Source organism: Podarcis filfolensis (assembly GCF_964270895.1).
Source record: "Podarcis filfolensis genome assembly, chromosome: 6".
Lineage (NCBI taxonomy): Eukaryota > Metazoa > Chordata > Lepidosauria > Squamata > Lacertidae > Podarcis > Podarcis filfolensis.
In genome coordinates this window covers 49,123,668-49,151,205 of record NC_139609.1, presented here as the reverse complement: position 1 = coordinate 49,151,205, position 27,538 = coordinate 49,123,668, and the positions used below count along the sequence as shown (strand labels likewise).

The 27,538-nt window shown below is 40.4% G+C and overlaps 2 protein-coding genes and 1 long non-coding RNA gene across 20 annotated transcripts; 1 reads left to right on the top strand and 2 right to left on the bottom strand.

Moving 5' to 3' along the window:
- Window positions 1-1,170: 1,170 nt before the first annotated feature.
- On the bottom strand, window positions 1,171-5,069 carry TMEM53 (transmembrane protein 53). The gene is made up of 3 exons (XM_083619970.1): window positions 4,940-5,069; window positions 4,417-4,529; window positions 1,171-3,236 (listed from the first exon to the last, which is right to left on the bottom strand). Exons 1-3 carry the CDS (start codon window positions 5,001-5,003, stop codon window positions 2,580-2,582), a joined length of 834 nt encoding a protein of 277 aa, XP_083476096.1. The 5' UTR covers window positions 5,004-5,069; the 3' UTR covers window positions 1,171-2,579.
- Window positions 5,070-5,104: 35 nt separating this feature from the next.
- ARMH1 (armadillo like helical domain containing 1) lies at window positions 5,105-22,116 on the top strand. Of its 18 annotated transcripts, none has more exons than XM_083619909.1 (14): window positions 5,145-5,394; window positions 5,704-5,751; window positions 8,809-8,835; window positions 9,453-9,674; window positions 10,086-10,154; window positions 10,797-10,963; window positions 12,538-12,734; window positions 13,806-13,890; window positions 14,786-14,908; window positions 15,860-15,932; window positions 16,966-17,095; window positions 18,078-18,155; window positions 19,610-19,724; window positions 21,671-22,116. In XM_083619909.1, exons 4-14 carry the CDS (start codon window positions 9,469-9,471, stop codon window positions 21,733-21,735), a joined length of 1,308 nt encoding a protein of 435 aa, XP_083476035.1. In that variant the 5' UTR covers window positions 5,145-5,394; window positions 5,704-5,751; window positions 8,809-8,835; window positions 9,453-9,468; the 3' UTR covers window positions 21,736-22,116. The 18 variants fall into 18 exon arrangements, with proteins under 18 accessions (XP_083476042.1, XP_083476036.1, XP_083476032.1 ...); XM_083619908.1 differs by having other exon boundaries at window positions 5,701-5,751; XM_083619916.1 differs by lacking the exon at window positions 8,809-8,835 and having other exon boundaries at window positions 5,105-5,394.
- LOC310765215 lies at window positions 8,662-12,531 on the bottom strand. The gene is made up of 2 exons (XR_014549490.1): window positions 11,118-12,531; window positions 8,662-8,811 (listed from the first exon to the last, which is right to left on the bottom strand). It is a non-coding gene; the product is annotated as an uncharacterized lncRNA (long non-coding RNA).
- Window positions 22,117-27,538: the final 5,422 nt, after the last annotated feature.

The window sequence follows — 27,538 nt, the reverse complement described above, 5'->3', positions numbered from 1 at the left end:
AAAGTCCATCTGGTTGAAGTCCAAATCTGACATCCAGTGTATCAGAAAGAATAAGACATTAAAACACAACACCTTGATGCCCATTTTGTATTATTCAGCATAAATGCATCTGCAAACATTAGAAAGCCCTATTTTTAATTAAAGGCTACAGAGTGATTCCTGGAATTAGATTTCAGTCTCTTTTTCTATAGGTGTGCAAACAGCTCAGTTCTTCCACTCTGTGACAATATTGTGGGAAAGCAGCAGTAAAATGAATTGCATTCAACAAAGGTGGCAATATAGGGTTTTTGTTATTAACAGATAAAGTATGAATGCACTACCTGTAAAATCTATTTGAGAGAAGCCTTAAAATCTCCTAATACCACATCTGCAGCTAGGGCAGCTGAGGGACTATTTATATTTAGGGCTTTAAAACCCTTATTCTTCAGGAGTCTCACTAAAGGTTTAGATCTAGTTGCCTATTATTTCTGAGTCACCTAGCTTGTTATCATCTTAAAACACTTTAGTACATATCAAACAGCAACATGTTTTCCTCTCCAGTTATTTCTCCCAGTACACAGTTATGAACTGGGGGCAAAATACCCTGAGCTATTGACCCATTGATAGGGGAGACACATGGAAACTGACACCAAGATAGGTAAATCTACCCATTTGAAACATAGTAATTACCATATTTTTCATCCCATAGGGCGCACTGGCCCATAGGACGCACCTAGTTTTTTTTGGAGGGGAAATAAGGGGGGGAATTATTTCCCCCCCAGGCGCGGGGCTGGGGCGGGGGAAGCCCGAGCTTCCCCCAACCCCCAGAACAGGCAGCTCTCCGGAAGCGGTGGAAGAGCTGCGCGACTTTGCGCAGCTCTCCCACTGCCTGCGGAGAGCTGCGCGAAGCCCGAAGCCTGGAGGGCGCTGAGCTCAGCGCCCCCCAGGCTTCTGGGTCCAGGCAGCTCTCCGCAAAGCGGTGGGAGAGCTGCGCGACTTCGAACAGCTCTCCAACTGCTTACGGATACCTTCCTGAAGCCTGGAGAGCGAGAGGGGTCGGTGCGCACCGACCCCTCTCGCTCTCCAGGCTTCAGCGAAAGCCTGCATTCGCCCCATAGGACGCACACACATTTCCCCTTCATTTTTGGAGGGGAAAAAGTGCGTCCTATAGGGCGAAAAATACGGTAGCTACAGCAGCTCGGCTAGAACTTCAGTCAATAACTTTCACTGTTTTAAGAATTTCTACAATGGACACATGATCAAGTTAATGTAAAATGGATTAGAAAACATTCTAGCCACCTCTGTACTCACAAGACAAGACAGCAAAGAATGTTTCACCATCCCTCCTCTGTACTGTTACCAAAGTTATAGCAAGTTTTCCTGGATCAATATGGAATAAAAGAGTGTGATTTCATAAATGCAATGCAGAAGACAGATCCAGAAAAGAGATATGCACAACTTTAGATATGTCCTTTTAATTCTTTGTTATAGTCTATAGCTTAGTTGATAATATGGAGTCACTAGCCTGGCTTTAACTCACAAGAAGCCTCCTCCTGTCCTCAGCTAAAAAGTACTTGGCCACAAGGCAAGTATAAGAGAGAGAAAAGCAACCCAGAGATGGTGGTGGATCAACTAACTGCAGAGTTGTATACAGCAGCACAGAAAGGAACTGATTTTGCTTCACAAGGTGAAACCTTGAAGAGGTGGAAGAAGTTAATGGAAAGATGAAATGAACATCGGCAGGGTTTTACATTTAAATTCTACATACATCAAAACACAGAATTTAATATCAGCCACAGGTACATTTGAGAGCCAGTGCTTACTAAAATCTCAGAAACCAAACAGGAAGCTATATAAGATTTCAAATGGTTAGGGACGGGCTTCAGCACCCAGTACAGGTCCTTGCTCCCCATGATCAGGAGAAGCAGGGTAAAATACAGTGGACCCTTGGGTTACGTTACCTTCGGGTAACATAACTTTTGGGTTGTGAACACAGCAAACCCGGAAGTGTATATTTCCGGGTTTCACTGCGCGCGCATGCACAAAAACGCTCTACACACTTCATGCATGCGAAGAAGTGCTCTGCACACAGAAGTGCTCTATTGCACTGTGCGTGTGCGCAGAAGCGGCGCCTCATGTTGCGAACTTTTCGGGGTACATTAGGACCCCCAGAACGAATTAAGTTCGTATCCAGAGGGTCCACTGTATACACTGTATACCAAATGAGTGTATGCAAATGTGTATACTTACATAAAAGTTGCAGAATTTCGTTTTTCTTAGCTCAGAAGTGTGCATGTTTAAATGCACAGATAACACACGGCCTATTAGAGTACTTTCCAAAGCCCATGAGCCAAAGTCAAGAACGAATATATTGCAAAATGCATCAGTGTGGGTTTGCTCATATTTATCCTACAGTCCCCACTCTCTGCTACTCAGCTATATGACAATTTCAGACATTCAGGTTCAGAGAAATACTTTGGCTTGCATTAGTGAGAGGCAGCAACAGAATTTTATCAAAAGCAATGATGAACGGTTTAGAGTATAGTATTAGTGGGAGAACAGGCAGATACTAATACCTTCACATCAGCCACCAAGTGAGCCTAAGTGCTCCCAATGCAATTGTACATAAAGGAGGTGCAATGAGTTGTGTATAAGGTGGGATATGCTCGCAGGTGGCTGACATGATCAGTGTCCACAAAGTCCACAGCCTTAACAAGGACCTGATGCTGCTTCCGAGCCTCTATCATATTCTCCACATCACTTGCTTGAATAACAGAATCCGCCTTGGAGTAGAGGTATAGCTCAGGCCATCTAGAGAGTTGCTTCGACATGGCATCATAGTGGCTCTCATGTACAAAGCGGGTCACAGGATACAGTACCATCCGCCATGTCACCACCAGAACTGCAAATGTCAGTAAAAGGGCATACTTAACACATACATTGTATGATGATAGGACAACTGAGAGGGCACCAAGCGCACCCCGCAGATTCTTCCTGCCAGGAGCACTGTCAAACACAGTACCCACCACCCTTAGATGCTGGAACTGCTGGTGAGTGTGAAGAAGCTCCACAATGTAGCGGTACAGCATGACACCTCCATTGCTGAAGACATGAAAGAGCAGGGGCTTCGTCTCTACTTTGTAGTCAAAGAGGAGCTCCAGCAGCTTCTTTGCCAAGTTCTGCAAGGAATTTATACCCAAGGATTCTGAAAAGAAAACCAATCTCCAAGGAGCCGTATAGCGGATCACTACACATCCCTGTGAGGAATACACAAGTTTTAGTGTGTGCCATACTGTAAAAAGAACAAGAATTGGACAAGGTGTGCCAAGAAAAATATTCATATACTGCATATTTGAGAATTGCTCTCAATTTTCACTCCAGGAAATGGAAACATCTTAGAAGCAATACTCCTATATAGACTAGCAATTAGGTACATTAGGTTATCAAAAAGGGTGAGTCCTGAGGACTGAGTAACAAACTAAATTATCTGCAGTGGACTACAGTAATGGGCAAATGAAGCTCTTTCATTACAAGTCAGTGACTCATCCAAAAAAACCTTAACTCCAATCACAAATCCCATACTTGTCAGCTGACATGCTTATAGCATGTTTTATACCAGTGTTTGAGCAAGAGAGTGGAAAGGAATCCATTATAGCATGGCTATAAAAGCAGGTAGAGAGATACAACTGCTCAGTCTCAGCCTTTAACAAGGGAACCACATTTCAGTCTAAAACATCTATTATTGGAAAGAAATAAAGTGAACATCAGACAGGACCTCGGTTAATTTTCAGAATCTTTGAAGAGCTAGGCAATAAACACAAAATAGTAGGCTTTTGAATGTCCCCTAGAATACATTTTAAAGAGGATGCCAAGCAAACTTCTTAAGCTAAAGTTGCTACCAAAACTAAACACTTCAAATATTCCCAAGCTTTCCGTTAACATAAAAGAGTTGAAAAAGATTTCAATCAGGCCATACAGAAAATTCAACTTTGAAATCAGTCAAGCTACTCTCAGCGACTAATTATGTATGTATGTAATTTGTATACCACCCTTCATCTGAAGATTGCAGGGCAGTTCACAACAGAAAAATACAAAATACACAATAAAACAAAAACAAACCAATAACGCCCCCTCCTACAACACACATTTTAAAAGCCATAGAATGTTAATCAGCCAAACGCCTGGTTGAAGAGAAACATTTTCACTTGGCATTAGAGTCTACTCCATGCAAGTCCTGGGAATGACCAGGTCAGGAAATTATCACCCTAGAATTTTCACTTTTTTAGTAGTTCTTTTATACACAATGTTCAGGTGTGCCACATGCCACCCAAAGTACAATCCATCCAAGTGTTCTTGATGTATCTCTGGATTGGCCACAAATTGTTCTTTCTCTGAAGAACACTGCAATAACTGCAGTCAAGTAAGTTCACTACTCACCTCCTGAAGGTAGATGGTGCTGTACTTCTGCAGGTACCTATCCTTGCAGCCAGCCCACCCAAGCAGTATCACCACGGGCAGATTGCCTTTACTTCTCTTTGCAGCACCCGACTCTGAAAAAAAGAAAGGAAGATTAAAAGTCTGCCTTAGTCTTAACGAAAGGACTAATGTGCCACCAGACACGCAAACTTTTGGGGGCTGCAGCCGCCTCCGCAGAACATCCCTGCACTTGTCAGGAGATCCCTGGGTAAGATGTGCGCGTGCGCGCCACTTATTTGCGATTAATTCATACTTCCAAAGGCGAAGTGCCTCGGCAATGGAAGCAGATTTCAGGGCCAAGCCAAAGGGAACGCTGCCTAAAATCAAACTCTTAAAAAAACAAAAAACAACCCGACCCCACGAAGACAGCCCTCGCCTATTTCGTTTCCACCTTCAGCACGTCGGTCGGACCTTCCTTTTCCTCTCCACCGGCCGCTCCGCGAGTGCCGTACCAGCGAAACCTCCCAAACCCTCGCACACTCACCAGCATTTCTCTCCCGCGGGGTCGGGGGCAGCTCCACTACGCACCCCAACTCCTTGGACCCCATCCCTACGGCGGCTACCTCAGAACTGCCGCTTCCGCCTCAACCCCGCCGGAAATGCCCGCCCTCTTCGAGTCGCCTGACGAATCAGGAGGAGCAGGCGAGAGCGCGCGCGGCCGCTCCGTGACCCCCACTTCGCCGGTAACCGGGATGCTGCTTAGCAACGCAGCGGCCTTAGCAACCGAGCGGCCACCCCTTTGCATATACAGTATAAAAATACACACACACACACACACACACACACTGCCCGTTTTCGTCAAAAACAAAACAAAACCGAGGTGGGCTTCCTCGTTGACAGGTTTGCCAGTGGGTCCCCGCGGGAAGTTTTGAAGCAGCCCAGGAAAGAAGGAACAGTGGAGGCTAGAGCAGTCTGTATATGGCAAGAGCAGAACGAGGGGTGTGTAGGGAATTGCGAAGGCTTCGAGACTGAGAGGGTGGTGGGCAGAGACCACGAACTGAGAAGCTAGAATTCAAGCCTGGGTCTCTGAACGAGGAGAGAAAGGCACTTGACACTTTGCTGCATCATTCGTTTATTCTGCATCTCAAATTCCAAAGCTGAGCTCCAGCAGAAAATCAGGGTGGGAGAAAACAAGCCCCACCCCACTCCGCAAGAACATATTTCTGGGGATGCAAAGAAGTTTTGCATTTTGTTGTTTATGTTTGCCCTGGCAGGGTTATCATTTGTTTTGTTTTGTTTTCCTAGCAGGATTCCTGTGACTTTAACAACTGCATGATGGAGTAGTTCAGACACTTGGTGAGTTGAACCTTAATGTCTTTCTGCAGGAAACTCATCACAAATCTGAACTACAATGGACAACAATTTTTAGCTCACAGCTTATCTAAATTTTAGATTCTAGAGCCTACAGTATATTGTTTTTGCCAAGCACATCACTATGAAGGATTCTAGGTTGGGTTGTTTTCATTATGGCTATTTTTGAATGGGTTAAGATGATTCTAATACCAGGCAGAAAGGATCTCCTTTGGGGAGTACTGTAATATAATTAGTTCTTTCAGGGAAGAAGAGTTAGAATGCATTCCTAACCATTCCTACTTAAGAGTAAGTTCGTTGAATCCAACAGAGCTTACTGCCAGGTAAGTGAATTTATGATTGCAGCCTTAGTTACTGGGAAAGATTTTAACATTGTATGTACCAGATGTGAAAACACAGAGAAATGAAAGGGATATCTTCTAAAATGATTTTATTCAGGTAACTAGGCTACTTGATATATGAAGAAGTTACTGTCCTTTGGCTAAAGTATGTGCTTTTTACTTTATGTCCTACAATTCATCAGGCATATTGATTGTACGCTTCTGCTTCCATAGAGCGTTGGAGAAACTGAGATTGGACTCCACTACGTGGTTGGATCACTCTGTCTATTGGATCTTTAGTTTATATAATAGATACTTAGTGGTTATGTGTATTTATTAACACCTCCAGGATCTTTATAAACTTGACATCTCATGAGAAATAGGAAAAACCCACAAATTTCAATAACTTTTTGAGACATGATATATATGACCAAGCCCATAAGAAATATTTTTAAGGTGGAGGAATTTTAAAAGCTTAAGTTGTTAGAAATTAACAAATTGCAAAAGATACAACTGGGACAGGCTCCTTCACTAAAGATGGGAGCCGGGTAACATAATCAATATTCTGAGTGTTTAGAAGTTTCTGTTTTCTGATACTAAAGAATATATAAAAGCATTCATTCATGTCGCTTTTCTGTGAGGGGTCCGTAGCCATTGCTCTGAAAGAGATTAAACAGGTTGCTCTTCCTGCGGACAATACTAGGTTGTTTTTGAAGAACCTGCTGCAGTTCTTGCCTGCTCTGCTCAATAATCTAAGAATGTATAGTATTATTCAACCTTTAAATCATCTTAGACAAATCAGAACAGTGGAAGGAATTCAAAGTCATGCTAAAACAAAAGTTCCATCAGCACAAACATTTTTGCTTGCCTGATGGAAATACCTCTCCTCTCCTCTCCATGTTGTTCTGGGCGTTCTCCTGGCACCTCCCCAAGCTAATTTGTGGGGATGGGGGTGCACAGGGGAGGGGAGGAAGGAAAGTCCCATTGCTTAGTTAAATCCAGCCCTTTAACACCCAAGGTAAAAAAAGAAATAGTATTTTGCATTGAAAGAAAATGCGTGGGGTCAGTAGCAGTGTTTAAGGCTCCAGATTACAAATAAGCTTCAAGACCTGAAAAATGGAAGTTTTGTTTTTACACTGTTCAACATTAAGGATGCTGTACATATTTTGAATGGCTGTTAAGGTCTCTCAAGGGATGTACAGCAACACTAAAATGGCAGTGTTTCCTAAAGTGTTAGATCTGTTTCAGATTGTGCTTATGGTTCCATTAAAGTGGTTAACAGCTTGGCAAAAATATTATATGGCAAGGCAAGAAGCCAAGGATTGCTAGATTTACTATGCATTAGCCAATTAAGCATGGTGGGCTTCCTGTTCTGGATTTCACATTGGATTGCTATGCTGCTGAGTTTTGTGATTTCATTAGTTTGGTACAAGTGCCAGAAAACAAATATTGGAAGAAGATGGAAAACAAAGGGATAGGTAGGTTTTTCTTTCTAAAGATAGACTTAAAACCTGGCAGCATTATGTCCCTGACTTCATATGGGAGAAATGGAAAGAAAGATTACCTCAGATGTCTCCCCTCTTCCTTTTTTAAAATCCTCCATAGCAGCTGTGTTGGCAGCACTCAAATGTATACCCACTTGGCATCTTGGATAAATAGGCAGTTTCTATTTGTGGCTCAATATATCCTTGTACACAAATTCAAATGTCTACAAGTAAAAAGGTTGGTGAGAGAGAAAGCTCTTGAAAACACTTTCTACAGAATTAAGTGCTTTTGTCATTTAACAATATGTACACATGGCAGATTTCTCATGTTCTGAGTTCAGCACGTGAACAGGTATGTTTTTACCTCACTGACATCCAGAACCTATCTGTGCAGATGGCAAACTTATGCCAGTCTCAATCTTTTCCAACTCAATCCAGAAGGCAATTGTGGGCTGAAGTCCCTATGTGTCTGGATTGCAGAAGATAGATGTGGAACATGTCATACCTTTTGAGAGTTTCTCTGTGGCTGTGCCTTTAAAAATGCATTTTCCTTTGTTGGAAGCCTGAATCTCTTTGTGTCAACTGTGAATAAAGGTAAACATATTCACAGTAGGTGGTGCCATTGAATCTTCAAATAAGAACATGATGTGGCCATGCAGCCTTCTCCCCTGTGACTGGCTTCTGTGTATCAAGTGCTGCAGCCAAGTAGATGAAGATTTATCTTTAGCAGTCAAAGGACTCATTGCTTCCTAGAAAAAGGAGGGAATATATGCCCCCATAAAAATATGGAGATGTTAATTTAGAATCAAACTAGCAATTGTTTCAGTTGGAAAGTTCTTTTAACTAGATCAGTGTAGAGGACACAGGTGCAGAATATGGAGCTATAATTTATAGTGAATGTCCCAAGATGAAAAACAACTTCTGCCAAACGCAAATATCAGCTACAAGGCTCACGAGTAAGATTTCACAAATATTCTGTAAATCAAGTAAATGAGACTCATGTTTCACCTCTTCCTCTGAAAGGCTGCTACAGCTGTTCCCTTGTCAGTGCTAACATTTGTTATGGCTAATAACACTTTCAATCACAACTATTTGAGGAAAATTGATTTATTTAGAACCTTCTCTCCTGTGCTGAAAATACTCTGCCAAGGACAAAAGCTCCTGCAAACCACAGGTTGTTAATTCCCTGATGGATTCCTATGCATGTCTCAGCACTGCTTCTTTATACATTTTTGAAGGGGCTGTAAAGAAAAAAAATGAGATAGGTAAGCTCTTCTTTATATTTAATGTTGCCTTTATCATAGCAATTCTGTAAATGTTACCCCTCAAATTTTTGTATGTGAATCAAATTTGAGTTTCATGTGCTGTCTATAGGATAAATAAGATTAGTGGGGCAGTGCTGACATAACTTCCAAGATATCTGTGTTGAGTTTTTGCCTTTCAGACCGACCTACTGAATCCATTTTAACTAGGCTCTTCACCAAATGCCAAAATTTGGTAACTACAGAATGACACTGCTTGTTAAAGCCTACATTACTGAAAGACTTGTTAGTACCTTGACAAAACAAACTAGGCTTTAATATGGTTCAAACTATGGCTTAAAACAAGCATGGTGACTTGCTTTAAATTACTATTTTAATGTGAGATGCAAGGTGTGCCAGTGCCAAAGTCAGGCATAGGCAAACTCGGCCTTCCAGATGCTTTGAGACTACAACTCCCATCATTCCTGACCACTGGTCCTGTTAGCTAGGGATGATGGGAGTTGTACTCCTGAAACATCTGGAGGGCTGAGTTTGCCTATGCCTGGTCAAAGTAGATGGGGCTGGTGTATTCTCTGATCTCACAAATGCATAGGTCTAAGGTTCTCTTCTCTTCTCAACAGAAGGACACAACCAGTCATGACTTCCATAAAGGAGCAGGCAGCCATCAGCAGATTAATAAGTTTTCTACAGGAATGGGACAGTGCTGGCAAAATTGCTCGAAGCCACATTCTAGAAAATTTTATGCTAACCAACCAAGGCAAGACAGGTCCAGAACTGGAAATAGAATTCTCTCAAGGAGCCAGTTTGTTTCTCGCCCGTCTAACTGCTTGGCTCAGGTTGACGTATCCTCTTCCTTGGAGATCTCTTGTTAAAGTGTAACAAGAGCCAGAAAAAAAATCAATAATTTCTCCATTAAAATTACCAGAATTGGCTACATATTGGTTTGATAAATTATATTTATTTTTATACCAGTTTTAGTATAAATTGCACCAACTTTTGCTATATTTAGGGCAATTGTGCTCCAGTTATGGTAGCAGAATTTAATAATCCTGGACTCTGACTTTTCCTGCAATATTGCCCAATGTCTTAAGTTTACAGAAAACTTTGCAAGTCCTACTTCAGACATGTCATTCCTCTAAATAAAGTATGAACTCCTGCAAAAGGGCTGGGGTGGGTAGGGAGAAAATCAGATTCAGCTGAGGTTTAGTGTGCCAGAATGTATTTAATTTAAAGCCTTCACAAACTCACAATAGTTACATGTATGGAACGTGCCTAGAGCAACAATTGAAGTCCATTGGCATCTTCCTATCAGCTGCAAGTGGGTGAGTAAAAAATGTACCATTTCTATATTTGGATAGGATCCTGAGGTTTTTAGCACATTATGTTGGTGTGAAAGAGGTAGTGAGAACGTGGTGTTTGGGAAAATGTAATCGTATTATCAAAGAGATTGGTAAATATAAAAAGCTCTGCTTTCTGTGGCTTGGTGCTTCTTTGTCTGTTGCCTAAATAACCATTTTATCAAACATGAAATCATGCAACTTGCACACTGGCATGGCTTCAGGAAAAAAAAGGAATAAAATCTCCTTGGCTGAGATACCAGGTTGTAAGTGTTGGATTTGGGAATACTTATGCCCAGTTCTGTATAAGGAAAATGTGGTCAAAGTTTTCTTCCCCCGTAAGAAGACTGGAATTGCTTTAGTTCATCAGCTTGCATTCCTGTAAAGAATGGAACACTATTTAGTGAATGACTGAAGTGCAAAGTCTTTCCCTTGGCAGCTCTGCTGCTTTAGTAAAGGGGTTACCAAAGTGGTGTTTAGGAAGAGAAGCAGTGGAGCTGCCAATTACTTTGCCTATGAAAAGAAACTTAACTGTTAATAAGTGTTAAATAATAACTGAAATCATACTATGCAATCTTGTTGCAAATAGACTTTAGATCTGTTGCTTTCTTCTCCACATTTTTTCAGCCAGCGATACATTATTGAATTCCTGGAAGTTGGTGGTGTCCTCACATTGCTGGAAATACTTGGGCTCAACCAACTGAAAGAGGAGGTCAAAAGGGAGTCCATAAAGCTTCTTCAGTTAGTAGCAAGATCTGGCAGGAAGTTCAAAGAGATTATTTGTGAAAGCTATGGTAAGGTAGATTGTGACAAATGAGATGTACTGCCAGATATTTAAGTGAAGTGTTTTTCTGGCCTCAGGGTTTTCCCCATAGAGCTCAGCTTATTCTTTCCACCCCAGTGAATACTGCTGATAGAAAAGAGTTGCTTTCTTCTTCAGTATCTCACCTGTCACAAGTTCATCAATAAAAGGGCATGGAAACATTTGATTCTCACAAGGATCTTACTTTGTAGTGTTTTCCTTTCATTGCAGTATATAGCAGCCAGGATATTTCTACCCGTAGAAGATGAATAGATCTCTGAAACATCAGCATATTAATAACTCTGTAAAGTTTCCTTTCTAGGGTAGAGTAGGATGAAGTGTTTTAACTACAGTATTAAAAATTAGTGTATGGGGAGTTAAACACAAATAAATTCACCTGGGAGGGAATATAAACTTTTTTTAGTATCTACCATAAAGTCACAGTGGATGCTTGTTTACTTCATTGCTCCACTGAAATGGATGAGTGTGATATATGTCCATCCCAGTCCAGCAAGGGAAAGCTGTATGTGAAAAGTACACTGTAAATGGGGATGCATATTTTGCATCTGGATGTGCATTCACATAGGAGTGCTCAATGAATCTCATTTAACTGGTTGAATATGGCTTTTCATGCAAATCTGAAGCTGCATCCAAATTCAGAGCCAGTCATTGCTGCCCATAACTAGTTGTGTGAGCTTGAACTATATTGATTAGATTGGATTTATATTCTGCATTATCCCACTGGCTCAAAGCAGCTTACAGTGGCTTTCCCCCTAAACCTTAATAGTCCTGTCCCCTAAGCTCCTACTTCCTACTTGCTGCAAGCCATATATAAGAGAGAGGCGTGCGTGCACGCGCTCTCTCTCTCTCTCACACACACACACACACAGTCTTGTGTTTACTCAGAAGTGAATCCCACTGAGTCCAATTTGGCTTACTCCCAAGAATACAAAGTGCATGTTTAACAATTGTAACCTTAGACCAGCACAATTTCAAAAACAAGGACTGATTGAAACAGGGATTAAATCAACTGAATAAGGAGGCTATTTATTATTTATTTATTCATTTGCCCTAAAGTCTACAGAATTTTTACATAAATGGGCAAATACTTGAAAACTCAAAGTCTGAAAACCATTGCATATTTTAGCTAGTGTGAGCTGCAATGGCTTCACTCCACTTTGTTTTCAGTTGTAGACTCTGAAGGTATATGGAAAACAAGATTTAACTGAAGATAGCCTTGTACATTGATCCAAAATTTTCCATACATGATACCATTTTTGAAACCCATTTAGTGATTAAATAGATGTGATGTTAAGTGTGTCTTTACATAAATCACACACATTTTAAGAATTGCAAATAGCAATTGGTTACAATCATGTTCACTATTAGAGTGATTGCCTGCCAATGGTACTCTGCATATTTATCAATGTATAATAAGGGTGTCCTTTGTTACTTACAAAATACTTGTATTAAAACTTCCATATTATTTAAATACAAGCTAAAACATGGGGCTGCTTAGCTGACACTATCTAGCCTGCGTGTTCAGAAAGCTTTTTTCCTTTATAGGTGTACGATCAATTGCTGAGTTTTTTGCCACCTGCAAGTCAGAAGAGACTCAAGAGCAAGTACAGATTCTTCTGGATGCTTTAGGCCATGGCAACCCCAAGTACCAGAATCAAGTGTACAAAGGGCTGATTGCTCTTCTAAAGTGCACCTCTCCAAAAGCCCAGCAACTGTCCCTACAAACATTGAGGACAATACAGGTGAGCAACAACAAGATGGAGTGGGGGGGGGAGGCATGGGGTTGCAATCTTTGTTTCATCCACTATATGGAACTTCTTCCCATCATCTGTTACAGACAACATGCATTTTTTCCTCAGGGGCATCTGTGTTTCTAGCCAGTGCAGGGTCTACAAACTGCACATATATATTGCTATTAACAGTTAAATGGATCTAAGTGCCAAATACCATGCCAAAGGAACCAACTATATTAGGCAAGAAAGGCTAACAGATCTAACCTGAGTTTGATAATTGAAGTATAAGTAATGGAGATATAAGTAACCCAAATACATTGCCTTAAAATACAATGTTTGTAATTGTATTTAAATAGGTTTAAAGGGAGTTTCTTTTTAAAAATTACTGAAATCCTATTCTGCCCCCATGTCTAAAATCTGAAATAGTAGCCCTGAAAATATGTGGGTTTTTTAGCTAAGAACTGTCAGCTGTAGAACACACCACCCCAATTATGGCTAGATCTAGATGATTAGGGACGCATAGAACTTATTGACACCTCCCTTAACCATTCTAGCTAATGATTATTTCTAATTAATGCACTTATAAAACTGATTGGTATAACAGATTCATGAAGAAAGAGTGGTCTCCCTAAATACTGCCCTTGCATCTTTATGGTTCATTGCAGCATGTTGTCTGATCTCACGGGGTGAGAGTTCACATTACTGCATTAGAGAAGTTGTTTTTTGTTCATTTTACAGCTCTTGCACCCCAAGTTGTTTATATCAGCACAGCTTTAATTTGCAACAGGGAACTTCAATCAGTTACAGCAATCTTCCTTTTACATTCTTACAAAATGAATTGTCTCCCCTCAGAGTGTTTCATGTATATGCTAAAATATCGTCTGACGTGCTCCTAAAAGGGATTTGCATCACCAGGTCAAAATATAATCTTTTGTCTGCTTGATCATGCTGAAGATTTGGGTAGCCCAGCTCTTCCTTGTGATCTCTTGATTGTGACCTATATTTTTCATGCTTGTTCTGTATTAGAGCATACTAAGACGGGGTCTCAAATATTCTTCTCTTGCTCGTTTACTTTGGCAGACAATTGTGGGAGATGCCCATCCAAGTATTGTGGACTCAGTGCTTAGTGTGCTCCGTTCTCTGCACCTGGAGGTGCAATATGAGGGTAAGATGACTCTATGCACTCACCTCCACTTTTGAAGCCAACCCTCAAATCATTGAGTCCAGGTGACTACCACATACTGAAATTGAAAATCAGTTTTAAAATAATGCACCAGTGAGCCAAATGTCTATAGGAAGGGAAGAACCCTAACAACTAAGGCATTCACGAAGAAGCAAATTTTATGTAAGGTACAGCACAAGGTAGCCTACTTACAAGGCATACTGGTCTTTGGCTGGTGCCAAAGCTGGATGAATCCAGTATGTGTTCTAATTTGCATGGAAGCTACCACAATTTTCTTTTTTAATGCTATATTTGCTTCAAAACAGATAACTTACAAATTCCCAAGTAGCATAAACAACATGTCTTCAAAGCAGGTGACTCACTGGCCTTTATTCCATAGTTAAGCTGTGTGGTTAGTGCTACCAATTTTTTTTTTACTATACGCATTTTATGAAAGAACCAACAGACGGTGCCTTTACGGAGGGATTGAAGTCTTTAGGAACTTGAGAACTGCACAATTAACGTGCTATATTGCCTAGTGCATTAACAAACCCACTTTAAAAAAAATTTAGTGTTCTTTGTCCTATAACTGCCATATAAACGTAAGAAGGACCTGCTGGTTAAGGCCAGTGGCCCATCTAGTCCAGTATCCCATTCTCAGTGGCAGCTAGCAGCCTATGGAAAGCCCAAAAGCAGGACCTGTGCTCTCCCCGCCTATGATTCCCAGTAACTGGTAAACACACTGGAACAAATGATTAACATAGTTGAACGACCTTTTAGGCTTTGTGTAGGCAAATTATTCCCCAAGAAAAACTGAGCCTTGCTCTGTGCAACAGGAGCTACCTTACTACTATTACTCTGTGACAAAGCACCCACTTTAGTATCTTCCTTCTTCTAGCGATTCAACTAATCAAGGACCTCATGGCATATGATGTGCGGCCAGCTTTGCTAAAAGGACTGGTTGCATTGCTAAAGCCATCAAGACAGGAGACTGCCAAAATGCAAGCCAGAATCCTGGAAGGTGAGATCCACAAATGCTGCCATTTGGACCCACTTATGAAGATGTTCCCCACTTCTACATCTCCTTCCCTATCTCTAGAGCATATTAGTCTAAGGCTGTGTTCACATTCTCGTTTACTGTGCACTCACTGCATTTCCGGTTTTTGTGTTCACAAGATGTTAGCCAAAACACATGTTTACTGTACTTCATACTACTGTTTGGTGCATTGTTTCTCAAAAAAGCTTTACACCGATTGGAGTTATTAAGCTGTTCCCAATTTGTCTCCACCCTTGTATGAACATCTCTGCATAGGGTAAAGATATTCCTGCCTGTCAACATTCTCTGGTGCGTATAGAAAAAGGAACAAATTGAAGCTGTGCAGATGTAAACAGCTTGGGGTGCAAGAGCTATGAAATGCACTGAAAAAACAACTTCACTGCTCTCTAAGGCAGTATTGTGAACACACACTTACTGTAGCATTAATATTCTTCATGTGTTGAGAAGGGAAGGCATATATTTTAACAACTAAAGTCCATCCTCTGTTCCTTTTCTTTTATCATGGGGCCCAACCTCTTTCCTCATTCATACCTGAAAACCTCTATCAAGTTCCAAGTTTGCTCAGAGCGGGACTGTAGGGGTATGGAATGAGAACCCATTGTGATAGAACAGAAATTCATCTCAATCACCAGTCTGAGAAACTGGAGCAGGGAGGGCTGCAGGCAAACATTGACATCTTTCAAAGCAGACCCAAACCAACATTCCCTGCTTACCATCAAGGAATCAAATTTCTGCATGGCGTGTGAAACAGCAATTAGCTGGTGCTAGCCTTAGTTAAACTGTGCTGCTGGATAGGTACTGAATGAATTTTCTGTGCAATTCAGTTCTTTCTGGACAGTGTTTTAGGTCAAAAGCAAAGCTTTGGGGCAGCTATGAGACACAGTACCTGACTCCTACATTGTTTCCTACATACAGAAGCTGGTACATTACACCTGATGGAGTCCTTGCCAGCATATATTCAGCAAGCTGCCGCTGCCAAAGCCATTGGGTAAGAGATTATGATGGGTTACTGGAACCAGTTGCCAACACAGAGGCAAACTGTGAAACACGCTTAGCCCAGTTTTGGGTAGGCCACAGATGCAAACTAGAAAACACCTCACTTACTGTGTGAAAACAGCCACCAGTTCACAGTCCAGACTGGCAGATTATATACACCCACTTCACCTGCTACTCAGATGGAGGCAGTAGGGCACTGTTTTTATATATTTTTAATTGATGGTGTTAACTATATGTTTTAATCATACTATGATATCTACTTGCTGCATTTTGTTCCAAGAACCTCAAAGTAGCAGTTTTAGTCTCTTAACATAGCACACTGGCTAAGAGTGACTTGCATTGCCCAAGGCCAGCAAGTAACCAAGCATATCTATTTGAAACCCTCCCCACCCCCATCCAAACATTACTACAAAATGGCTTTCAAGGGTTGAAGTTGAATCCATGCCTTCTGCTTCTTGATGCAACATTAGACAGCCAGCATCACATCCAGTCCCTTAAAACACATTCAGAACTAAAATACCTATATAATCCAGCCACTATCCTCTTACCTTTCAGAGTTTATAACATGAGCTAGAATAGTCAGGTTATCAATGGAGCTATACATAAAATATCCTCTGAATATACAGCTCCTCTCTAATCATTTTACGGTTATCATCTTCAGCACTAGACAAAGTATTTGCTGCTTAGCCAAATGCATGTCACCATCCACCTTACTATGCTTAGCGCCATAACAATTCATTCAATACAACAGATTTGCCCAGTCAGCTTATTTTCTTGGCAGCATGTGTCTTTAACAACTGTTGCAGAAATCCAACAGTGCAACAGGAAAGCTGAACCTATTTGATGTCTCCTATTACTATTGGATGTCTCACTGTCAACCAGCTGGTAAAGGGCACAGAACAACCTAGATCTCTCTGGCGTGTAAATTAGTGGGATGCTCCCTCTGCTCTTAAACCCCCTTCTCCCTCTCTTATCTGTTTATTGAAAACATTTTTATCCCACTCTTCAAACACTCAACTTTGCAGAATTCTGGCCCAAGACTCCAGAGATGTGGCTGAGGAGCTGGTCTTCTTGAGAGTGGTGCATGGTCTCATGTGTGCAATGGGCAACAAAGATCACACTAATTGCCAGAGGCAGGCCAGCATTACCCTAGAGGCAAGTGACTTTGTTGAAAAGGAGGGAACTGGGAGTAGATGTCTATTGTCACTTTTTCAAAGCTCTCTAACTGAAGGGGTTGTTTCAGTGGGTGGAATGGATGGATTGGATGAGATAAAACGTTAGTCAGTGGATTAAGCACTAAAGAATACAAAGATCAGACTATGACAGGAGTAAGTAAGGGTTTCTTAGAATTTAACATGCATGGCTTGTAGATGTTGGAAGCATGGGAGCAGAAACTGCCTGTATATTTAAGCCAAAATATACAGAAGTATTTTAAAACTGTTTCTAATGTATTTTAATGCCCTGGGATCTTAGGGTGAAGGGCGGGTAATTAATAAACTAATACTACTAGAGAACTTTTAAAGTCTCAGTTGTGCTGGGAAATTACGGTTGAGGCTAGAGCTTTGGAAAGGGATAATGGCAGCCCCCCACTAAAGATTCTGAGTGATGAAGACCAGAACAATAAATACTAATGAAACCTGGATAGTAAATATTAGATTGCAGAGTTTTATACAGTCAAACATCGGATCCCGAACACCTGTGTTTTGGAATGTTTTGACTACCAAACTCCAAAAACCCAGAAGTAAATGCTCCGGTTTTCGAACGTTTTTCAGAAGCCAAACATCCAACGTAGCTTCCGCTTGAGTGCAGAAAGCTCCTGCAACCAATCAGAAGCCGCACCTCGATTGTCAGACATTTCGGAAGCCAAATGTTCAACAACTGAGGTTTGACTGTACAAGCTAAGTTTCACTTGTGCAATGGAGTCCTGTTTCCTCACCTCTCTGCATTCAAAATTTGCTCCAGAGTATACCCAACCCTTTGGAGTCTGGAGAGTTTAAGGATGCATCATGGGCTGGAGACGAGGGAGAAGTTATGTTAACTCAAGCAGAGGTCTGCTGCACAAACAGAAAAGCAGAGTTGGATACAACCCAAGGATTATTCTTATTTTCCCTATGAATTAAATTGTATTCCCCTGCAGCATTTTGTAAGGATGTTCATAGTGGTGGAGAATCAAACCCGGAGCGCCATGGGAGAAAAATTGTTCGAGCTCTTTATGGTATGTCTTGTCTAGCCTCTGTACTAAGGTTATGGGACTCAGATATGAGATGTTTTATTTGCCAAAAGCAACAGTGAGATTTAAGACAAAACGCCTGAAATCCCAAACCACTTTTCTGAATTGTTTAGAAGTCTTGTCTTCCCCCAGCAACTATAGTAAGAATCACTATCTTCTGTGGCATAGCCAGTGTAGACAAGATCTTCAGTAACTGTTAAATTCAAATGAATGCTTTAAGAGAGCCAGAGTTCAGAAAGGGTAGTGGTATCTTCTTACTACTTCTGCCATTGTAAAAGCTGCTTTCTGTTTACCAGGTTTCTCTTATCCTCTTATCTTAAACTACTTAGAAACCTATTTTAAGAGCATTAAGCAGTATTTAAATTAATAACAATCTTGAAGAGGAGGAACATAGAAAGTGGCACAGTAGAGGGAAAGCACAGCTCTAGACCTTTTTTTCAGAATAAGGCCAAGAACATCATCTGCCAGAGTAATTGCAGAGCAACACTGCTGCCTCCAGCATATGACTGTGGTGATGAGGCTTTCCAATTTGCTTATGACAGATTAACCAAAAAAGTCTGAGAATGAAGAAAATAATCAAGCAGAGGCCTAAAATACTTAACTTGCCTCTTTAAACCACAACACCATCCGATGCAATATTCCAGCCTTCTTTCCGTACTGTGATTCATCTTCCTAGCAATTTTTGCTTTTCCATTCCTAAGTAAACATATTCAACCATATTTGTCCATTTCTGTAAAAGTTGTTCTGAACATTGGATTGGCAGATTTTGAAAGAAATTAATTTGGGAAGCCTGCATATTTTAAAGTGTGGATTTACTAGTAAAGCTAATTCTAATACAGCCTCTGTCTTCATAGCTGCTTATGAAGGTTATAATAACCAACCACCTACAATTATTGAATGATGTTTTATACGAAGTCTCAAAACTATTTACAATAAATATTTTTTATTTTTCTAAACATTAAAACACAAGGCATTAGTACAGCAGCACTAAAGTCCAGATTGAGCAACTGCAACAATATAATTAAAGCTGCCCCCTATGTCAAAGAATAAAAATGATATTCCCTGGTGGCAAAATGATAATAAAATTGTCATCAGGTGTGCCTTTCTGGAGAGAGCATTTTAAAAAGATGGTGAACTATTACAGAGTAGGCCCATTCATCTTTCTTCTAAATTTTCCAAATATCCAATTTCAATCAAAAGCCAGGCAGCCATTAGTCCTTTAGCTAATTAAAAAATTCCAAGAAGTTCACTGTTCAGATACAGTCATCCTAGCCTTTGAGTGAAGAGACATGTAGAGACAACTCCATTAGAGTGGCCCTTGTTTCAAGGAAGAGATGCCAATGAACCATCAGGAATTGCCCTCCATTTATTTCCAGCCCTGAACCTTGGAAATTTCCTGCTTTTCAATAAAGTGCCTGTCTTACCTTTCTTCCCTCTAGCAAGATGCTACAAACTTGTACCTGAATATGGATGCTGTGCAGGCTGTTATCCTGGCCACCAATATAGTCAATATTCCGGAATATATTTTGGCTCAGGCAAAAATGGATATTCCAGGTATGTTGGGCACAGTAGTGGACAAAATAACTTTGGAATATGTAGATACCTCCTTAATGCTAAAAAAAGGGGGGGGGGGAGGGAAGGGAAATAATGGGATGACATATTGTGTAGGCAGGTTGTGAATAAGTACAAAAATATGAAATGGGACAAATTAGTTCACAACAGTATAAACAAGAAGGGTCTTATGTTAATTCAACAAATCCAGAGGGGACAGAAATTACATATGAAATCTGTAGAGAGAAATGCTAGTTAGATGACAAGAAAAAAAGTACTGTGTCTACTCTTGAGAGTGATGTGCATGTTGGCATGCAACCCTTTGAGGGCTGGCAAAGCCTCAATGTGGCTCTCAAGCAAAAAATGTTAGCCACCCCTGTATTATGCATTTATAATCTTTACGGCTTCGCTTGTGCATACTGCATTTTATTTTATGGAAACTGCCATGTGAGGATGCTTAGCCTGAAGGCGGTTGGAGGATGGATGGCGGCTAATGGATTGAAGTTGAATCCTGACAAGACAGAAGTACTGTTTTGGGGGGAAAGGGGGTGGGCTGGTGTGGAGGACTCCCTGGTCCTGAATAGGGTAACTGTGCCCCTGAAGGACCAGGTGTGCAGCCTGGGAGTCATTTTGGACTCACAGCTGTCCATGGAGGCGCAGGTCAATTCTGTATCCAGGGCAGCTGTCTACCAACTCCACCTGGTACGCAGGCTTAGACCCTACCTGCCCGTGGACTGTCTCGCCAGAGTGGTGCATGCTCTAGTTATCTCCCGCTTGGACTACTGCAATGTGCTCTACGTGGGGCTACCTTTGAAGGTGACTCGGAAACTACAACTAATCCAGAATGCGGCAGCTAGACTGGTGACTGGGGGCGGCCGCCGAGACCACAGAACACCGGTCTTGAAAGACCTACATTGGCTCCCAGTACGTTTCCGAGCACAATTCAAAGTGCTGGTGTTGACCTTTAAAGCCCTAAACGGCCTCAGCCCAGTATACCTGAAGGCGCGTCTCCAGCCCCATCGTTCTGCCCGTACGCTGAGGTCCAGCGCCGAGGGCCTTCTGGCAGTTCCCTCATTGCGAGAAGCCAAGTTACAGGGAACCAGGCAGAGGGCCTTCTCGGTAGTGGCGCCCGCCCTGTGGAACGCCCTCCCATCAGATGTCAAAGCGATAAACAACTACTTGACATTCAGAAGACATCTTAAGGCAGCCCTGTTCAGGGAAGTTTTTAATGTGTGATATTTTAGGGTTTTTTTGGTTTCTATGGAAGCCGCCCAGAGTGGCTGGCGAAACCCAGCCAGATGGGCGGGGTACAAATAATAAATAGAATAGATAGATAGATAGATAAAAGGCAGCTTACAAGTACTTTAAGTAAATACAGTGGTACCTTGGGTTACAAATGCTTCAGGTTACAAACACTTTGGGTTACAAACTCCACTAACCCGGTAGTAGTACCTCAGGTTGAGAACTTTGCCCCAGGAGGAAAATGGAAATCACGCAGCGATGGTGCGGCAGCAGCGGGAGGCCCCATTAGCGAAAGAGCACCTCAGGTTAAGAACAGTTTCGGGTTAAGAACAGACCTCCAGAACGAAATAAGTTCGTAACCCAAGGTACCACTGTATCTTGTTTGTATAACAGCACAGTGGTACCTTAGTTCCCAAACTCAATCCATTCTGGAAGTCCGTTCGACTTCCAAAACATTCAAAAACCAAGGCACAGCTTCTCATTGGCCCTGGAAACAATGCCGACAGCCAAAACGGATATTCAGCTTCCAAAAAACATTTGCAAACCAGAGCACTTACTTCCAGGTTTGCGGCATTTGGGAGCTGATTTGTTCATCAACTAAGTTTTTTGGGAACCAAGATACCACTGTATTTAAAAAATAAGCTACCATACTTGGTACTGAAGTAATGAACTGAGTTACATTTCTTGAACTCTTTTTCCTCCCTCAGAGAGAAACTCAACTGCAGAAGATGAACAGGAACAGCCGTCTCAAAATAGAGAGTTGCTGCTTTAGTTAGTGACGTCTCAATTGTCCTCATTTATTGGGCTGTTGTTCATTTTCATCTATTTTTTTTCATGCATTCTGTTTCAGGCCCTACTACCCATCCCCATGAGAAAAAGATGCAAAGCTCCAAGTGCCTTATGACAGGTGACTTTGAGTCCCTGTCCCCCTCCCTTTTCTCAAATCTGAAATCTACTTAGTTTGGTTATCAACCACCAGACACATCAATTGCTCTAATTGTTCTTCAACAGCTGCCTTTGCAACAACATAACCATAGACTAATTTGTGTCATACTTATGAAAATAAGGAATAACCCCTTGTACAGCCACTTTGAGTTCTGAGGAGGAGACAGGATATCTATGTAATAAATAAAAACAGTACTGAACAACTAAATTTAAGTCTCTGTGATCATACATACCAGACACAAGACTTCACTCCAATTTGCAGGTTCAACTGAAACTGAAATAAATGAACATACAGAAGAGACATGGGCATCTGGTTAGCCATTGTGAGAACAGAATGCTTGGCCTTATCTAGCAGGCTGCTCTGCTCTTACACCGTGAACTCTAAATCCCCTTGCCAACTTATTTTTGTGCAGACAGACTGAACCCTAATGTAGTAGAGCATCCAGAAGTCTACCATAAGACCCAATGTTCTTTTCTTGAGAAATATTATTAAAGGCAAAACATTTACATGATTTGCAAGCCAAAAACAGAAACTGCCATTCTCTAGCAGCGCTACTGCCATTCTCTAGCAGAAACTGCCATTCTCTAGCAGAAAGGCAGAAATTAATTTCCGTTTCAGAACAGACTGACACTATAATTGATTTTATTCTGTGAATCGCCCTGAGACCTCTGGGTACAGGGCGGTATATAAATTCAATAAATAAATAATAATTGTAAAGATTTTTGTAGACTTTTTTCAAAATAATAGCCATCAGAGATAGTTTTCTTTTAAGCACATGATTAATGCATAAAGCCAATAAAATTGTTTAACACTGACAGATTTCAATACCAGTGTTTGACTAGTTTCAGAAGTCATAAACGGAATTCTTGCCTCTACATGAATGAAGACTATCACAGTCCAACACATTGACTTAATTAGATATGATTATGGTCATTGTCCATTTGCAACATTTATAACAGGAACAGCCAGGAGCTGCGTACTCTCAGGTCTGCGTGAGAAAATACCCAGACCTCCCAGGGACTAATAACATTTGGTACTATATGGGTCTAGGTTGTTAAATTGCACACATGAGGGTAGTGTTCCCCTCCACGAAGCCTTTGAAGAGCAGCAGTTGAAATAGCCACAGTAGCTAAGGAGTGGAGTCCTTTCTATCCAAGTTGGCTATCTTGGTCTTGTCAGGCAGAGCGGCTGGGTATAAATATTTTAAATAAATCCACGTTTTAAAAATTTTTATTTATGCAGTTTTAACAGCCTTTATACATACATTGCACAGTATCCATCACTTATCTCTTTTCCCGACTTCCCAATCCATCTCTCTTGTAGGTTAAATTGTATATTTAACCTACTTGTAGATTAAATTGTATATTGTACCCTCTAAGATAATCTCCAAAATACCTCCACTCTACTCTTCTTTTTAACTCATCCTTATTCCTTAGTTTTGCAGTCAAGGTTACTAATTCTACATATTCTATCAGTTTGTTTTACCAAGTTTCCTTCGTGGGTATCTCTACTTCTTTCCATTTTTTTTGCATATATTATTCTAGCTGCAGTGATTGCGTGCAGAAAGATATTGAGTGCCTTTTTTGGAATGCCATCACCTATTATCCCTAACAGGAAAGCCTCTGGTCTTTTGGAAAATGTGAATTTTAAAATCTTTAATTATTCTTTAGAGCAGGCATCCCCAAACTCGGCCCTCCAGCTGTTTTGGGACTACAATTCCCATAATCCCTGACCACTAGTCCTGTTAGCTAGTGATGATGGGAGTTGTAGTCCCAAAACAGGTGGAGGGCCAAGTTTGGGGATGCCTGCTCTAGAGTATTTACACGACCACCACATATGAATCAGAGTTCCCTCTACCTCGTGGCACTTCCAGCATAAATTAGACCCTTTTTTATACATTTTCACTAATTTGTTGGGTTGTCAAGTACCACTGGTACATCATCTTTTGTAGGTTTTCCTTAATAAGTTAACAGGCAGAAAAATTCATGGTTTCCCCCCCATAATTTTTCCCATGTGGACAATTCTATGTTGCAACCAATATCTATGGCCCATTTTGTCATTGTCGCCTTTACCATCTCATCTTTGGTATCCCACTCCAATAACACTTTATAAATTTTTGAGATTAATTTATCATCCTTTCCTAATACAATTTTTTCAAATTCTGAACTCATTTCTGCCAATCCCTTTCCCTTTTCTCTTTTAAATACCGGTAACTCATTCACCTGAAAATACTGAAACCAATCTATAGTATGATCCCAAATCTCTTCTCCGTTTTTTAGGTGAACTCCTCCTTCTTTAAACTTTATAAGTCGCCCATTAGTCCATATTCAACCTTTTCCCTGAGACCACCTCAGTTGGGGATATCCATCTTGAGGGTTTTCTCTCTAAGAGATCTTTGTGTCGCTGCCAAACCGTGTACATACTTCTTCTTATGACATGGTTTTGGAAACCTTTGTGCACCCTTGATTTGTCATAATGCAGATATGCATGCCATTCAAAGTGTAGATCAAAACCTTCTAGGTCTAAAATGTTGGTATCTCTTAGCTCCATCTATTCTTTCATCCAACAGAGACACGCTGCCTCATAATAAAATCTAAGGTCTTTATGGGACTTTATGGGATTGGCAGAAATGACTGGCAGAATCCGTGACCAGGGAAAAGAGTCGGCAGAAGAAGAATGGAAGAAATTCAAGGACTACTTACAAAAACACTGCAATATTAATGAATGTTGAGTGATGTTGGATTGAAATTAAGTGGTTTCTAGCTGTAATGGTACAAAAGAATATGAAAAAATGGTTCTTTTTTCTTTGTATATAAGTAAAAGTTTAAGCTACAATAATTTAAGAAGATGGATAGAAAATAAGGGTTTTTTTAGCTGTAATGCTATGAGATAAGGATTTGCTGGATAAACAATTTGAACTGGAATACAAGAAGGGGAGGCATGAGGAGGTCAGGGAAATATGTTATTGAAAAATAAGTTATGAACTTTATGTGTTTTTATTTTTTTTCTTTTTAATTTTTTCTTTGCTTGTATAAAATGGAAAATTCTAATAAATATCTTATAAAAAAATAAAAAATAAAATCTAAGGTCTGGAAGGGCAAAGTCCCCTCTTTCTCTTACATCTGTCAGATTTTTATACTTAATTCGGGTTTCCCCACTACCAAATGAAGTTTGTCATGTCCTTCTTTCACATTTTAAAACAGTTTGGGCTATTACCACGTGTGTTTGAAATAAGAAGATAATCTTGGGCAAAACATTCATTTTGACTGCGGATATTCTTCCTAACAAAGAAAGGTTCAGTCTAGTCCATTTTTTCTAGATTCTTTTTATTTCATTCCAGATTTTAACATAGTTATCCTGAAAAAGGTTTAAATTCTTAGCTGATATCCATATCCCCAAATATTTTTCTGTTTTAATTCCCATAATATTCTCAAGTCTTTCTTTTGCCTGTAAGTCAAAAATTTTTACTATCATTTTTGTTTTTTCCTTATTTATATAGAATCCTGCCAATTTGCCAAATTTTGTTATAGTTTCTATTGCCCTTGGGACGCTTTCCACCGAATTTTCCAACATCAACACGTCGTCTGCAAAGGCTTTCACTTTGTATTCTCTCTGCCCAACCTTAATTCCTGTTATTTCATCATTTTTCATATTTCTATAGTTAACACTTCTAATACGTATTAGTTACAGATAGGTAGCCGTGTTGGTCTGCCATAGTCAAAACAAAAAAATTTTTTTCCTTCCAGTAGCACCTTAAAGACCAACTAAGTTAGTTCTTGGTATGAGCTTTCGTGTGCATGCATTCAGATACATTCGTGTGTATCTGAAGAAGTGTGCATGCACACGAAAAGCTCATACCAAGAACTAACTTAGTTGGTCTTTAAGGTGCTACTGGAAGGAAAAAATTTTTTTTGTTTTGAATACGTATTAGGATAAACAACAGTGGCAACAGGGGGCATCCCTGCCTTGTCCCCTTCTTGATGCTACTTTTTTCTGTGACATTACTATTTATTATTAAGCTCGCCTATTGCTCTGTGTATACTGCATTTATCCCATTAGAGAATATGGCATTCAGAACAGCATTCTCCACTAATTTCTTCAGGAAGACTCAGAACACATTGTCAAAGGCCTTTTCAGCATATAAAAATATTAGTGCTGCTTCTTTTTCATTTCTTTTTTCCAAGTATTTGATCACATTTCTAGTATTATTCCTTGGTAAAAAAACCTCACGAATAGGTGATTCTAGGACCACCATCAGCTTTTTTGCCATTATTGCAGTGTACAACTTATAATCATTGTTCAGTAAGGAGATCAGCCTGTAGTTCTTGGGTTGGAGTATATCCTGATCTTGTTTGGGGATTAGAGTAATGTAAACGTTCTTCTACAATGTTGGTATTGTTCTCCCTTGTAAACTTTCATTCATAAGATCTTTAAGGGGCGTGGTAATGTTTCTCTTAATGTTTTATAATATGCGACTGAAAGTCCGTCCAGACCAGGAGGTTTGCCAGACTTTGCCTGCTTGATAGGTACATCTATTTCCATCATTGAGATGGGGCCATTCAGACTATCTACTTGGTCCTTTGTTAGCTGTGGTAGATAACATTTTTGCAAATATTCTTCTGTGTCTTTCTCACTCTCCTTTCCATTCACATACAAAGTCGAATAGTATCTTAAAACTTCTTTTCTGAATTCTTTTTGGTTATATATCCTCCCCCCTACCATTATCTTGTTTATTATATTGGGGGTTTTACTTTCCCAGCTTACTGGCAAACTCAAATTGTTTTTGTTTTAAAGCTTTTTAGTCATTGCTCTATTTCATTCTGTGTGATCATGGCAAATTGCGTTTGTTGTATTTTCAGTTTCTGAATACAAACTTGATATTTTCATAACACACCATTTCCTTCAAAATTCTTTTTCTTCCTCTTTTCTTTCTATAAATTGGATTACCAGCATGTCACATCCTGATCCATTCCTTTACTGGAGTTCCTTAGTTGTTTTATTGTTTTCTGTCAGCACCACCGCATTAAGTCCTCTAATATTATTATCTCATTACATCTTTCAAATAATTTGCCTTCCAGCTCTCTATAGAACTCCAGTATATATATTTTTTCATTTAGCTAGCCTACAAGGTAATTAGCTCCACTTTCTACACATACCTGTGTTAGTAATTTTTTTTTAAACAACCTGGAAAAAGGTCAGATGAATTCAATCTTGTCCTCTGCCAGTTGTTCCATTAGCAAAAATGGTAGAGTCCAGAAGTTTTGACTAGCGTTGACTACCCACATTTTTCCAGAACCCCTGATCATTTCTCATAAATAGGGACCATCTTTCCTTAAAGTTCAACCAAAATAGAAACAACCTTGGCTGTCATCACAACCTAGCTGGACCAGGATTGCCTAATGTGTTCAAGTTACAGTCCTAAACATTCTTTCCATGCTCCTGTAAATATTTAAGGGCGGGGGGCAAAGATCCACCAAGTTCAATAGACTTCCTCTGGTAAGTATACTAGTAAGTACAATTGCTGCCTTCCTCTGAAACAAAACCAGTTGAAAACCAAGATAAAAGGCCAGATTCAGCTAAATAGTTGTGCTAGTGCAACAAGTCATGTTAATAGGAAGATGGGAAACTG